General features: G+C 44.6%; 1 protein-coding gene across 1 annotated transcript; it reads right to left on the bottom strand.

Moving 5' to 3' along the window:
• Positions 1-1,146: 1,146 nt before the first annotated feature.
• On the bottom strand, positions 1,147-5,888 carry LOC134969636 (putative nuclease HARBI1). The gene is made up of 5 exons (XM_063945719.1): positions 5,042-5,888; positions 4,584-4,956; positions 4,254-4,275; positions 2,376-2,948; positions 1,147-1,249 (listed from the first exon to the last, which is right to left on the bottom strand). Exons 1-3 carry the CDS (start codon positions 5,784-5,786, stop codon positions 4,272-4,274), a joined length of 1,122 nt encoding a protein of 373 aa, XP_063801789.1. The 5' UTR covers positions 5,787-5,888; the 3' UTR covers positions 1,147-1,249; positions 2,376-2,948; positions 4,254-4,271.
• Positions 5,889-16,407: the final 10,519 nt, after the last annotated feature.

The following is a 16,407-nucleotide window of genomic DNA, read 5'->3' as shown; positions in this document are numbered from 1 at the left end:
AGGAAGAGGCCATCCGGGGGTGTCAACTCACCGTTTTCAGGGAATGTCCAGGAAAACGCAGGCGTGCCCAGCCGTTTCCAGGGAGGGTTCCTGACGTCAGCTTCTTCCAGGATCGTCGCAGCGGCTGAGTAAGTCCTGGGCTGTGCAGAGACTGCACAAACTTTTGTTTATGCAGCTGACTGCACAGACGATCGCACCCCTGCACAGCGATTACCCCCCTCCCCTGCAGGCGGAGACTACCTGGTCGCAGCAGTGCAAAAAAATAGCCTGTGTGCGACCAGGTCTGAATTAGGCCCATAGGGGGTAATTCAGACCTGATCCTAGCAGCAAATTTGTTAGCAGTTGGACAAAACCATGGGGGTAATTCCGAGTTGATCGCAGCAGGAATTTTTTTAGCAGTTGGGCAAAACCATGGCCCTCATTCCGAGTTGATCGCTAAGTTTTTCGGTCGCACAACATATTCGCAAAGTTGCGTTAATGTAGTAAATATGCGAACCTCCGCCCCCAACGTATTTTTGCACATTCGTACGCAGTATTACACAAAGTGGGCGTACGCCAAATGACATCGCAGTAATGCGAAACCATCGCAGCATTGCGAAATCATCGCAATAACACATACTTAATCGTAAAAATACTAAGTTTGAGTATATTTACAAAGTTTTGCGTAAAAGTGCACACTTTTAAGGTAAAACGCACAAAAATGTTTTTTTGGCCTATTAAGTGCAATGACACCTTTCCTTTTAAAGACCACAAGCCCTTTTCAATTACGAACCCAATTAGTGTAATGATTGATAATGTTCCAAAACAATTAAGTGTGAGAATAAAAAAAAATTAACACTTTGTTGCCATAATTGGCCATCAACATGTCAAAGTGTAAAATTTTTTATTTTTTTTTCACTTTTTTAATTTTTAAAGGTGTTGTTTGTGAATGAAGGTGTTTACATGTTTCTTAACACAATAATCTCCTTTTTTTTTTGGTAAAAATGTAACGTTAGATGTGTGTAATTTTTTGTACAAAACAAATTCTGCCTGCCAATCTGCTGATCCTTTTTTGCATTAATAAACACAACACCCGGTTAACTTTAATCAACTTTTTTATTTTTGTTAATATTTTTTTATTTTTACAAATCAAACAATACAACTCAAGCAAATTTTTGCAAATGGTCCACACAATCCATCATTCCTTGCAGGTGTTGGCGCATGGTGTAAAGTATCCCTGAAAAACTTGTGGGATCTCCAACTGCAACATCTGAAATTAAGATGCAACACAAACATTAATAACTTAATTACATTACTTATTAGCCAAGCAAGGCGCAAAGCACACTTAAATGCTGGCATGTCCAAACTGCTGGACTCCAGCTGTTGTGAAACTACATATACCAGCATGCCTTTACACAGTTTTGTGGTCAGGGAATGGCAAAGCTGTGTCAGGGCATGCTGGGATGTGTAGTTTCTCAACAGTTGGAGTGCCGCAGTTTGGACAGGCCTGCTTTAATGGCAAAGTTACTACATCCTGCCTGTTTTATGGTACAATCATTAGCAGAACACACAAGCCTGCTCAGCCTTTTTATCAGATTTTAAAGTGTTCCAGACCATGTGTTACATTTACTACTATGTGAGTTATATTTAAGATGGAACGTTGCCCATAGCAATCAAGCAAAAATATGATTATTATATTGTAGAAGTGGATCCCAATTTTTTAAGTATAATCTTATTGATTGCTATGTCCGACATCCCATGTTAAAGATAACTACCATCTTCGTCAATGTGACACCATGTTGGCATTCATTCCCATTTGTTGTTTTATTTGTTTTTTATTTTTAGTGGGTTGGTCCTGCATCATCACACTGCATATCCACATCTTCAGAAGGCCAACATATCATAGCATTCCCACACTCCATGAAAGCTGCCCTTACTAAATAAGTGCAAACATGTTTGACTCGAACACTTATTAATTTTGAGAATGTAACTTTCACACAAAAAAACAGTGTGTCATTAGGCTGCATAACAAAGTGAAGCATGTGATTTTTAAGTGTAAATATTCAGACTACACAGGCCCAAGTGTAAAAGGCAAACATACTAAACTCCACTCAGGTCTAACTGTTTCCCAGAAAAAGTAACACATATAAACCCTGTTCTCCTGGCAACCCTGGCTACCTAATGAGTGTCAACCTAGAGTGGACACACAAAACATTGCACACATACACACTGTACATATAATGACACTCACAAATATGTAAAGGCAACATGTACACCATGATGAAATTTTTAAATATTTTTCCAGGGTCCAAGAATTCAAACAGTACAACACTGCATGTTTTGGCATTGTAAGTGTAAGTGGGTAATCATTTTTAAAAAAATTAAAATATACTTACTTTCCACGGCAACATCCAGACTCCCGGAACGTTCGGCAGGGGCTTCCTCTGCCCATTCACTTGGTGGGGATGTTGGCTGGATGGGGGAAGGCGGCTGGATGGGGGAAGGAGGAGGGATTGGGGAAGGAGGAGGGATTGGGGAAGGAGGAGGGATTGGGGAAGGAGGCTGGATGGGGGAAGGAGGCTGGATTTGGTCCGCAATTTCAGAGGGGGGGTCTGATTGAGAGGGCGAGGGGGGCGGAGAAAAAGTTAAAGCAATAGAGGGTGAGGGTGGTTCAGATTGTGATGTTGATTTTGAAGGAGAAGGGGTATGGGAAGGAGGAGAAGGGGTCCCAGAAAGAGATGGAGAGGTGTGGTGAGAAGGGGAATGTAAAGTGGAGTGGGCCAGGGAAGCTGATGGGGCCTGGGAAGATGAGGGGGACTGGGAAGCTGAGGGGGACTGGGAAGCTGAGGGGGAGTGAGAAGGGGAGGGGGAGTGAGAAGGGGAGGGGGAGTGAGAAGGGGAGGGGGAGTGAGAAGGGGAGGGGGAGTGAGAAGGGGAAGGGGGTGGGGAGTTTTGCCGTTGTTGTTGTCCTAGAATGATAATATTGTTCAAATTGTTCAAACATGATAAATTACATAGTAATCAATTTGTTTTATCAATGTTCTGTTCATTGTTAAATTATTTGTTTTGTTCCAAAGAAAAGCAAACATGTTAAGATCCTCTTCATGTTGGCCACAGCAAACAAAATGAGTCTAAAATTTAACTTTGAAGCTCATTCCTTAATCTAGGCAATTGAGTCATAGTGATTGGTCTCAGCAACATCACCAGATTACTATTCAAGGCACCTTATTATATAGCCTGCACTGATCAAGTATTGTGGATTAATTTCCTGCCTGCTTCTTATTTTTTGTAAACATGCACTTGTTTGGTGTTACTTTGCTACAGTCAGTACTGTTTTACCTAACCACACACAGTGTCCTAATTTCCATAAAAGGGCATTGCAGGTTGCAATTAGCCTACCACTTACTGTAAAATGTCTGCAAATCCAAGGGGTTTACAGCAGGTATTTAGTAGGCAATTGGCCAAAAGCATGTGCAGTGCAGGGGTGGCAGATATAACATGTCCCGAGAGAGTGTTTTTTTTTTTATAATTTAAAATTATGGCCAGGGTAAATACATGCAGCTTTATTTTAGCCTTGCAAATTTTTGCACCTGATTTAACACACCCCACCCAAAACTTACTCTCTCTGCACATGTTACATATGCTTCCCCTGCAGTGCTCATTGTATTTAACAATTGTTACTTAAATTACGGAAGGCCAAAAATTGGAAAATAACACATTAGCACAATTTAGTGCAAAAAACTTATGTAAGGTAACTTACTTCGTGTATGCAGCGCACGGATTTGATGGCGGATCTCCGCCAACAAATCTGGAGTCCGCCTACGGAGATCACTCCACCTCCTTTCGAGCTGGATGATTGTCCGCCTGCTGCGGACTCGCGTCCGCAGCAGGCGGCGGACCTCCGCGTAGGCCTCGCGCTTCACCCGATTGGGGATGAAGCGCCCAACGCGGCCTACGCGGCGGTCCATCACCGCAACCAGCACGCGGAGCTCCCGCCTGGTGAACGGTGCTGCACGCATCATGGCAATGGCGTTTTCCTTATTTGGGCATATATTTATAGTGTCTGTTAGCATGTGATTGGTCAAAAATCTATGTTGTCATTTCTATTAACTTTATTGATCTTTGCAATGCTGTGAAAAGCAGAGTGTTATTTGGCACGAGCGTAAAAACGCAATAGCAGAAGCGAAAATGTTTGGTACACAAATTTAAGCAAACAAAACACACACAGAGACACAGACTTTAGTTACAAATACTAAACATATCTGTGTACTCACCACAGTTCGTGTGATCATTCAGCTGGACAGTCACAAAGTGTGAAACATTGAGTATCATTTGTTTGTGTGTTTGGTTACATAATCAGGATTTGATGATATAAAACAAATAAGGACACTATTTAGCAACATTACAGTATTTAAATTTCAAAATAAACATTGTAAGCTTAACGTGTTTTTGTATTTTGAACCAAAAACAATTACACATTCCAACACCACAAAATCCGTACCCAATCACTTTACAAGATCATACAAATTGAAATCATGGTTTATAAAACAGAAGCATACTGTGTTGTATTATTTGGGCAAATATAAAATATATAAACACTATACCTGAAATATTCTGCTACAATTCTTGCCCTCACTTGGCTCCCCCTCCGTGTCACACTCCCCCCACCGAAGCGTGGCACAACCCCTGGCTCCTCATCAGGCAATTCCTCTGCCTGAGGAAGCTCTACACTACTCCTTACCGCGATATTATGGAGTATTGCGCACAGGACCACTATTTTACTTGCCATCTCCGGCGAATACATGATGTCGCCACCAGTGCGGTGGAGAACACGAAACCGCCCTTTCAGGACACCAATTGTGCGCTCCACCAGCTGCCTAGTGGCAGTAAGCGCGGAGTTAAATGCCATCTGTGGTCCTGGCCTGGGATTACGGTAAGGAGTCATGAGCCAGGGGGTGCAAGGATATCCACGGTCTCCTGTTGGAATAAAAGCAAAAATTTAGATCTTAAAATTTTAAATTTTTTTTTTTTTTTAATCAAAAATATTTGAGCAACAACTCACCCAATAACCACATGTCTGGTCGTTGACTTGATCTTAATCTCTGCCATATCCCTGATTGTCTAATGACATACGCATCATGGGAACTTCCAGTAAACTTTGCGTTCAGGGAAAGGATCTGGAGGGATGGCCCACAAACAACCATTACATTCAGAGAATGAAACAGTTTCCTGTTTCTATAAATTTCTTCATTATGTTTTGGTGGCTGAATAGCTACATGTGTGCCATCCACAACCCCAATAACATGTGGGAAGCGACTACCACCTTCCGCAAATTGCCGCTTCACCACATCTAGGGCACCAACATCCAAAGGCATAGCAATAAATTGCTTAACACGCTTGAGGAAAGCCTGGCAGACACGTCGCAGGACCTTACTGAACTGGCCCTGCGACATGCCAACCAGGTCTCCAACCACATGCTGGAATGATCCTGTGGCCAAAAAATGTAACACTGCAAGGAATTGTGTCAATGGTGGTATTGCTGTAGGATACCGAATTTCAGACTCCAGATCACTCTCTATTATGGAGAGAGTGTCTAGGATTAGATGTGGTGGCAGCCGGTATCTACGCACCACCACATCATCTGGCATCCCAAAAAGTCTGACACGGGTTCTGAAAATTGGTGGCCTAGCACGCCTCCGTTGCCTTGGTTGATGAGGAGCCGGCTGTGGTTGTGGGGCTGGCGGTTGGGGTGGGAGTGCTGGCGTGGGTTGGGGAGGTAGGGCTTCTGCCGCAATATGTATTGACATCACACACTTTTTGGAGAGAATGTTAAGAAATGTTAAAAAAAAATAATTCAAAGTTTTCCAAAATTTTACACAATAACTGTTTTTACAATTGTGGTGTCAACTTACTGCAGGAGCGTACATTTTTTCTGTGTTGAATTCATGTCCAAAATGCAAAAATAAAAAGCAAATAAAACTAAATTTAATATTTGGATATAAAAAACATATATTAATGCAAAAAAACTTTATTAAAAAAAAAAAACCAAAAAAATAAGAAATTTAGTACCTAGTCCAGGAAAGACAAACACTACTTTGCAGATCAATCCTGGAAAACCCAAACACTTTGTTTAGCAAACTTTAAAAAAAAAAAAAAATAACTTTTAACAAACACAAACAAGCACCAACACAGGCCAAGGACACTTACCTGCTCCTAAAGAAATAAAGTCTTGTTTTTGTGGACCACACCCAAAAATAAATACAAAATTGGTTTTTCTCAACAAAAAATAAACTCCTACAAGAGAACACAAATGACAGTCAAAAACAGCATACAGACACTTCCAACAAACAAGCTCCAACACAGGCCAAGGACACTTACCTGCTCCTAAAGAAATAAAGTCTTGTTTTTGTGGACCACACCCAAAAATGAATACAAAATTGGTTTTTCTCAACAAAAAATAAACTCCTACAAGAGAACACAAATGACAGTCAAAAACAGCATACAGACACTTCCAACAAACAAGCTCCAACACAGGCCAAGGACACTTACCTGCTCCTAAAGAAATAAAGTCTTGTTTTTGTGGACCACACCCAAAAATGAATACAAAATTGGTTTTTCTCAACAAAAAATAAACTCCTACAAGAGAACACAAATGACAGTCAAAAACAGCATACAGACACTTCCAACAAACAAGCTCCAACACAGGCCAACGACACTTACCTGCTCCTAAAGAAATAAAGTCTTGTTTTTGTGGACCACACCCAAAATCGTAAAAAAATTTGCTTTTTCTCACCAAAAAGTTAACTCCTACAAGAGAACACTAATGACAGTCAAAACAAAGAAGCACGGGAATATTTTCACAAATGGACTTGCAAAATATATATGTGTTATAAAAATTAAAATATTAAAATGTATTAAAAAAACTTGCCAACACAAAAAAAACAAAAAAAAAAAGAATACTCACAAACGAAAATACCCGCAAAAAATGCCACTGTCTATATTCAAAACGCAAAGAAAAGGACAAAGGTATGCTTGACAATTACTCACTCTGCCAATTCCACTATCACCTTCCCGCACAAGCCAACAACTCAAACGCCAAACTACCAACACTTACAGCATGCACAGTAGGCCCTTAAATAAGCAGTGCAATCATTCAACAGAATAACAGTGTACACCTGTGTGAATTAACGAGTCGCACGTAGGTATATAAGCGCACACACCTCGGCGTACACACGTCATCACAAACATGGCTTCTCGTGAGCAAATCGCAGCAGAGATAGACCGCATTGCAGAGCAGCAGATGGCATTGCAGAAACAACGGCTAGAGTGTCAAAGGCGCTTGTTAGAATACGCCTCTGCGGAGGTTAATGCAGGACCTAGTACTCTGCAAATTTCTGCTTCTGAACCTCAACAATTGAGTGTGGATACCCTGCCACACACACATAGTGAGCAAACTGAGGGAGAATTGACTTTAGCCACACAAACACAGCAGACAGAAGCTGCTAGTGAGGAGGAAGATGGAGATGACCAACCTGAAGAAACCTCACAGGCTACCTCCAGACGGAAAAAAAGACAGCCTGCATTCACTAAGAGGGAGTTGCGTGTCTTGGTCACGCAGGCCATGTCCAAAATACATAGGGGCCCCAAAAACATGGGGGCTGCTTCCAAAGAACGCATCTGGAGAGACATCACAAAATCTGTGAATGAAGTTGGCTCTGTCGTCAGAACATCACAGGAAGTGAGACGACGGTAAGTGCATCTTGACAATCCTTTTTCTGTGCTAAGTTGCATAAAAAATGTAGTTACATGTCATGTTATGTCTAGCAAACACAAGCAGAACATGTGTGCTATATATTTACTTTGAACAATAAGAAGACTCAACTTTTTCCCTCTTTCACAATATTTATGTAGGTGGGCCGACTTCAAATCCCGCCTGAAGGCAAAGAGGGCTGCGGAGTGGAATGCCTCAAGGGCAACAGGGGGGGACCACCTGTCGCTGTGGAGTTTACTGACTTGGAGGAGATGGCGATGGCCTGTGTGAGTTATGAGGAGGGCCAAGGGGTGTCTCATATGGACACGGACCTGCCTGAGATTCTGACGGGACATGACTTGGAAGGTAAGTTTACACATGTATTTGTCTGAAATTTGAACTGTATTAATAATCTTAAACTAATTTTGACTCCAACTTTTCCCCCACACATTCTTCTATTTGCTTGCCACAAAACACAGCACAGGGGGGTGAACAGTTTGAGTCACAGGCCGGTTATGTGGTTGAGGCTGAGGTGGAGGGACCTAGTGGGTCTGCCAGTGTGGGCCAACAAAACCCACCTATGCAGGTTCCTACTGGCCCCCCCACCCAACCCTCTGCTATCCCGGAGATCCTGCTTGAAATTGCTAGGTATGGTGAGAGCCTAAACACATTTCAAGACGGGGTCATCCGGGAGGTAAGCCAGATAACTGTCCGGCTCACTGAGATCCGAACCTGTGTTGAGCAAGGTGTTGCTCAACTCTGCCAAAGTCTGGCAGAGATCAGGCAGGCCCAAGAACAACTGGCCTCCTCAAACCAAAGCCTTGCAACTAACATCTTGCAAGGGCTCCAGGCCATCGCTGTCTCCCTTGCCCACAGTGGCAGAGAGCCAACCACATCGGCTCCCTCCCCTGCCCCTGCCCAGGAAGAACAGGACACTGGGCAGGCCCAACGAAGGTCACTCCGCAGACCAAGCAAAGAAGATCAGCCTCAGGCGGGGCGAAAAAGAAGAAAGTGATGTCTCTCCAGATGGGCAGCACCCATGTTTTTGTAGTTGCCTCTATGTTATTTTGGACTTGGCTTGTGTGGCCAGAATGGATCACTCCCTCTTAGTGAAATGACTTTTTTCTGTTTGGAGGAATTGTAGCCTGTGAGTTTCTTTTAAAAAACAACAGAGCCATCTTCCTCTCACTAGTGTGCTGTGTATTGTTGTGTTTGTGTGGTGGATACTAATTATTTCTCAGTTTGTGTCAAATTTTTGTGTGGCAGGGTGTGAAATATGTTGAATTTATGAATTTATAAGATACTTTTGTCAGAAGCAGAAATTTGCAGAGTACTGAGTTCTGCAATATAATTTTTGTCAGTGCCATCTGCTTGGTGCTTGGTCTATCTCTGCCTGTGAGACTCATGTGGAGCCATGTTTAAATGTTGGATAATATTATTACTGTAATAAAAAAAAAAAAAAAAAATGTGTGCAATTTCTTGAAGGTAATGCATTAGCAAAATCTTAGTTACCAAAAGATTAGGTCAACATATAGACACTTGGTGACCAATCTGCTAATTCTCCTTAAAATTAAACAAAAATGTTAAAAAAGGTATGTTTTGCACCACACTTTAATGTCCATATTAATAAAACAGACACGACAACTTGATAAAATATCTTTGGACAACATGACATCATTGAAAACATTGACAGATGTTAAAAACATATATTATTGTGACTTTTAAAAATAAAACATAGTGTATGCGGCATTATGTGGGTGTTGGTTAATTAATCAGAATGTTGCAGAATTATATAACTTTAAATAAAAATGTAACTTGTTTGTATTTAGTAGTCTAACACACATTAAAACATTTCGTCACAATGCTTACACACCAAGTTAAACACAAATAACAACCTTATTTCACAGTGTGTGAGATTAATATGTGAGTAGAATAAACATGTAATGTGTGTTCAGTCAATTGCTGGTTGGTAACTTTCATGTGCTCAGTAATTAACAAGTAATTGAACATCAGATGAATGTGCTCTCCAATTAACTGCTAATTACTGCATACACACTTGTACCAGTACTTCGCAAATGTAGAGTAACTGCAGACCTACTCTGCTGCTGCGTGAATGTTGCTACGGTTTCCTATGTTAGTTTTAACAGCGACAAAGTTTATTTGCGAAAAACACGCCCATTGCAAGTTGCATACTCCCACACAGTACGCCCACTTTCACGCCCATGTCGGAGCATTGCGAAGTCTCGCCTCCGCCACGCCCACGCCACTCCTCGTTTTCGTTTGGCAGTTACGGCTTTTTTTTCCCAAAGTAATTTTGCACAGTTGTCGTACGTATGTCTTCGCGCATGCGTAATCACGCATTTGCGCATGCGCAGATACTTACATTTCGGACATTTGCGATGCGATGACTCTTAGCGATCAACTCGGAATGAGGGCCCATGTGCACTGCAGGGGGGTCAGATATAACATGTGCAGAGAGAGAGAGATTTGGGTGTGGTGAGTTCAATCTGCAATCTAAATTGCAGTGTAAAAATAAAGCAGCCAGTATTTACCCTGCACAGAAACAATATAACCCACCCAAATCTAACTCTCTCTGCACATGTTATATCTGCCCCCCCTGCAGTGCACATGGTTTTGCCCAACTGCTAACAAATTTCCTGCTGCGATCAACTTGGAATTACCCCCATGGTTTTGCCCAACTGCTAACAAATTTGCTGCAACAATCAACTCTGAATTACCCCCATATTCCCCTGCAATTCTGATGACGTGGGCACAGAGGATGAGTGGAGAGGAAGATAAGGAGTGAGATTTACATTTGTCTGGCGTGGTAGATATTCGGTAAATGTCACAGTCTTAGCAGGAAGCAGGATAAATAATGAAACTGTCCAAGTTCTGAGGTTATTTTTGGATATGCTGAATAAGAGATTTGAAAAAAATGGGAGATAATTCATTATGGCAATGTCAGAAATGAAATATCTTCATCGCAACGCGGAGCAGATCCCTTCTCTGCTGAAACATAACGGAGACCTTCAGATCTGCTTTAGGGGATAGCAGGACGTATCCTTAATAGTAAGTTGGCTTCTGGCTGTTGCCCCCTACCCTGTGGATAGTAAAACAGTCACCGTCCCTGATATTGAGGCCGGATGATCTCGCTCTGCCAGGTGATCACAGATTTTTGACACTGATAGAAATGTTTGTCACTCGCCCCTGGGTAGCCTGAGTGGGCTTACTCCACCACTCCTAGGGATTCCCACTCACCATCAGTAACCTCTGTTACTGACTCCTCCCATTGGTGGGCGGGTAACTCTCTGCCACCACACAGGCTCCTACCACTGGCCAGGGGCGTCTCTAGAGAGGAGGGGACCCGTGTGCAGACTCCGTGTGTGGGCCCCCTCCTCTCCCGTAGCCGTCACGCCGCTGCTAGCGCTCTGAGCGCTGTAGACTCTGGCACAGTGCCAGAGTCTACAGCGCAGGACTCCGAAAAATGGCCGCCACGCCATTTTTTCAGAGTCCTGCGCTGTAGACTCTGGCACTGTGCCAGAGTCTCTAGTGGTCAGTGCGCTAGCAGTGGTGTGACGGCTACGGGAGAGGAGGGGGCCCACACACGGTCAGCAATGGACTCCGGAAGGTACGTATAGAAGAAATGGGTGCAGTGTGTCATGTCCGTTTTCGGGACATATACCTGACGTCAGCTGCAAGACCTAATGTGCAAAAACATGGCGCCTGCGTCGCTGCTGCCGAGACCAGTCTTCGTAGTCTACTTTTAAGCTCGATGTTCCTTGTTCTTGCATATAGACTGTGTATGTGTACACAATTGTGAATGAGTTGCGGCAGCTCCGGTGGGCATCTGTTTTCATTTCTGGGCCGCAGGTTCACTTGCTGATATCAGCAGTTGCTTTGCGTAGATTATTGCACTTGCAGCTGCATAAGTGTAATACTCTGAATAAGACCTAAATCCTCACTGCGTCCGCCACCGCTGATCGATTCCTGCGTGTGCATACTGCGACGGTGATACATGCACAGTTCAAAAACATCGCTCAGAGCTGCAAACATCGACACTGCATCCACTTCTGCGTCAGGCTCTCAGTCCCTTGCTGCAGGTGCTTGGGGCAAATCACAGCATACAGATATCACAGAAGTGCAGGTCAGAGGATACACATATCCGGGGCTCGCAGGTCTCTTTATACCTGGGACGCCGCCTTCCGGAGGGCGCCGCTGCCGTGGCAAGATCCACTACTGGTGGTGCCCCCTGTTGCTGTCCGGTGTTATCCGGTGCGCGATGACGGCATCGAGCACCGCATGGCATTGTGGGACCGGCACATAGACGCTAGGGGTCATAATTGACCTCTAGTGTCTATGCTGTGCTATGGGAGAGACGTCATGATGTCTCTCCCATAGATCCGAGGAGCGGCGCTGGCGGCTGGAGACGGAGGACAGCAGCAGTCGGGAAGCAGGAGCGAGGATTGTGAGTATTTTTTATCTTATTTTTTTTTATTTTTTTGGGGGTGATTGGCGCTACTGGACCCACAGTATTGGGGGCACAACTGCTGAGGGCACAGCTACCGGGGGCATACCTGACCACGCCCCTTATACGAAGCCACGTCTCTATTTTTTCGCCCTGGGCGCCACAAGGCCTAGATCCGGCCCTGTCTAACACACAATACAACAGGGGGATAGGCCCGACTGGGTCCTCTGATCTGTCACACTAAGTGCATGGGCTGTGCATGCATGTATTTAACACTGTCCCTAATGCAGTGGCTCCCAAACTTTTTGGAAACACGGTGCCCTAGAGTATCAGAAATTTTTTTCACGGCGCCCCCAGGCCAAAACTTTCAGAATAAAATATTGGGTCCATATGTTATCCTTAGGCTCAGTCATGTGGTGAGGGGCAGGATTCACTTCTGCTTAGCCAGATATTTATGATTGGAAGCCACAAGCATTGATTTTGTCTATTACACTGACTGCAAATAAATTGAATTGGTCCTGGAGCACCAACCCAGGGCACCCCTGCAAGTACCCCGAGGCACAGCAGAGTGCCTAGGCACATAGTTTGAGAACCACCGCCCTAGTGGATAGTGGGGAGTGGTTACTCCTGGACAGTTAACCGCTGCCTAGGAGCCGGCTGGAGAGGAGGGGATGGGGGGGGGGGGGGTCCCCTTAAGAGTGACTCCCAGGACTTTGCTGTGGGACTTTATCATCTTCTCTGGCCAAATTTGGGGTCCACATGCAGTAAGACCAGATCTCCAGGCAGCAGTCTCCTGGCCAACGAGTGTCAGCTCTTTCAGGCTCCAGTGAAACAATTAGATGTCTGTGATGACCAAATATAATGTAAGGAGAGGGAGCGATACAGCTCTGACACGTGCTCTCTGCGCCAAATGTAAGCGATTGGTATAATCTACTGAAATTCTATGGGAAGTCCTGTGCGAGCACTGTGTAACGGGCATTGCATGCAGGGGCGTTTTAAGAGAGGAGGAGGCCCGTGTTCAGCCTCCTCCGTCGGGCCCCCTCCTCTCTGCCCGGAGCGCTGTAGAGTCTAAACACTAGAGGGCTCAGACTCTACAGCGCATGCGCAGATCTCCGGGAAAATGGCGCTGCGGCCATCTCTCTACTGCGCATGCGCATAATGCCGTGAAAATGGCCGCTGGGGCATTTTCACTGTGTTCTAGCGGCGCTGCGGATGCCGGCGCTGGACTTCAGAGGGGTAAGTATTTTACAAATGGGTGCAGTGTGTGCGGTGGGGGCCCGTGTGCACCGCACACACTGCACCCATTATAGAAACGCCAGTGATTGCATGTTTCCCTGCAGCGCAGCTTTGTGACAACCTCATCAAGGTATCGCAGAGCCTCAGTGCGCGGTGTATTTCACCAGAAGTTTCCCTAAGCCCCCGAAGTTGCGATTACTGCGGAGGTTCTATACATCCTGTTGTGATTGGGACCATGTAAAAGTCCAGTGTAGGATACGAGCTTGCATATTAATATAGATGGAAGATTTCATTCATGCAGGTTAAGTAGAATGAAGTTCCAGGGGTGAGTGGTTGGAGAGAAAAGCCTGAGGAATCTGGGGAGGGTCTGCTCCTTTTACCTTCTTCCCACCCCAACTAATAGTGGTAAAATATTCTGGGGCAGATATAACACATTAATAAGATCCTTAAATCCAATGAAATCTTTGCAGGATTTCGGTGTTCCCCTTTTTTCCATTCAGCAGCCTGCGATGGCGATCATCAGGTACTGCAGGGCTCCCAGAGTGACGCCACGGACCTACCCCTCCGGCTGTCCTCCAATGCTGTCTCCATCTCTGGCCAGCAACAGCAGGGTGTGGTTTTTTTGCTTTATTCCTAGACATGTTTGTGCGGTTTCATATCTCTGTGAAGGTCACGGACGGTGTCGGGAGAACCTGCAGCCGCGCTCCTGCAATACAATGCCCTGTGCAGTATCAGGATTACAGCTGCACCAGCTATAAATCACTGTTAGAACAAATGGCTACAAATACAGTCACCTGAATATAAATATTTACAGACAATGTGTAATATAAAATCTTTCTCTTCTCCGCATTACAACATGAATTACCAGACTGCAGCCCAAGCTCCGCTCCTGGCCAATAAAGTAGCTCTTGGCACAGTATTGCCGCTCGTCCTCTAACTCTGCTAATATCAACGTTCTAAGCGCAGTAACTCAGAGGAAGCCGCGGCTGAGAGTCATTAGCAGGGATGACGCATGTCACATGACCAATGCATTACACTCACAATAAGGGTTATTGCCGGGAACAGGAATATTTATGCCAATTCCTTTTGTTTGGTACATTAAAGGCATACAGTATATTGTACACCATAATCCTCGCATAACGCTCTTTTTATTCCTTCCTAATATAGGGAAATGGCATTTAACCGACTAATATTTTTCCCCAATTTTTTTTTTCTTCTGACTAAATTAGGTCAAAATTATCTATTTAAAACTTATCAAACATTTATTTAAAAAATCCTATATAATAAATGGCTAATGCTGCTCCTCACCTCTAAGGGGAGTATTCAAGTGTTTTGCATATGGAGTGATTATCGGCAGACTGTGCATGTGCTGCGTTCACAATACGCATGCGTCAAGGTGCCGCTGCGATCCCGCTCACACAATGAGGGTTTCATGGAGCAGTGACTGACAGGAAGTGACCGTTTGGGGGAGTTAAGGGAGTGGTTGTAAAAATGCAGCTATGTCATTTGCCGTTTTCAGAGCATGTATCTGCCATCAGCTGCGGACTCGTATGCGGGGCGGACTAGCCCGGTGCTGGACGTCCCCCCACATATCAGAGTAAATGATCGTAGATGTGCTAAATTTAGCACATCTACAATCAGATCTGAATTACCCCCTATAGCCCTCATTCCGAGTTGTTCGCTCGCTAGCTGCTTTTAGCAGCATTGCACACGCTAAGCCGCCGCCCTCTGGGAGTGTATCTTAGCTTAGCAGAATTGCGAACGAAAGATTAGCAGATTTGCGAGTAGACAGTTCTTAGCAGTTTCTGAGTAGCTCGAGACTTACTCTGCCACTGCGATCAGTTCAGTCAGTTTCGTTCCTGGTTTGACGTCACAAACACACCCAGCGTTCGGCCAGACACTCCCCCGTTTCTCCAGCCACTCCCGCGTTTTTCCCAGAAACGGCAGCGTTTTTTCACACACACCCATAAAACGGACAGTTTCCGCCCAGAAACACCCACTTCCTGTCAATCACACTCCGATCACCAGAACGAAGAAAATTCCTCGTTATGCCGTGAGTAAAATACCTAACTTTTGAGTAAAATAACTAAGCACATGCGCTCTGCGAACATTGCGCATGCGCAGTTTGCGACAAATCGCTCCGTTGCGAAAACCACTAATGAGCGAACAACTCGGAATGAGGGCTCTTTATCTCAATCTCACATATCAACCATATATTTTACCTTTATATAGTACATTGCGGATCTGTCTGCACCGTGTTAGATTATGTATGTGATGTAAAGTTTCTTAATATTTAAGTGTATGTTTGACAAATGTAAATTTTTAAAAATCCCCATTAGAACTGTACAATATTATTTAAAGGGAATTTAAAGGATGTTACTACAATGCTATTACTATAACTTACTAGGGAGGTAGGAAAAAGCTTCCTAATCCTAATACTATATCTGGGCCCAGGGTGCAGAACTGCATGAACCGGCACAGGGCAGCACACAGTGTACTGCCCTGGGGTGGCTGGCCTGTGCCGGTTTGTGGGGTTCTGCACCCCGGGCCCAGATATAGTATTAGGCTGACCATATTATCCCTTTAACCTGGGGCACATGAATTTACACAGGTTCTGGGGCTGGCTGACTACAAGCCTGCATTTCACCTGGTTTTAAGCAGCAACAGAACCTGTGTAATTCATGAGTGTCCCAGGTTAAAGGGATAATATGGGGGGTAATTCTGAGTTGATCGCAGCAGGAAATTTGTTAGCAGTTGGGCAAAACCATGTGCACTGCAGGGGGGACAGATATAACATGTGCAGAGAGAGTTAGATTTGGGCATACTTACCTACTCTCTCGGAAGCTGCGGGAGGCTCCCGTTTTTTGGGGTAGCCCCCCGCACCCCCGGAAGAGTGGGCAGGTCTCCCGCATCCTGCTCGCACCCTAGTGATGCGAGCAGGATGGAGAGATAACCTCCCGCATTCGCGGGTCCGTCG

The sequence above is a fragment of the Pseudophryne corroboree genome, chromosome 11 (genome assembly GCF_028390025.1).
Source record: "Pseudophryne corroboree isolate aPseCor3 chromosome 11, aPseCor3.hap2, whole genome shotgun sequence".
In the NCBI taxonomy this organism is placed as follows: Eukaryota; Metazoa; Chordata; class Amphibia; order Anura; family Myobatrachidae; genus Pseudophryne; species Pseudophryne corroboree.
Note: the sequence above shows the minus strand (reverse complement) of the source record. Positions and strands in the feature narration are given on the sequence as shown.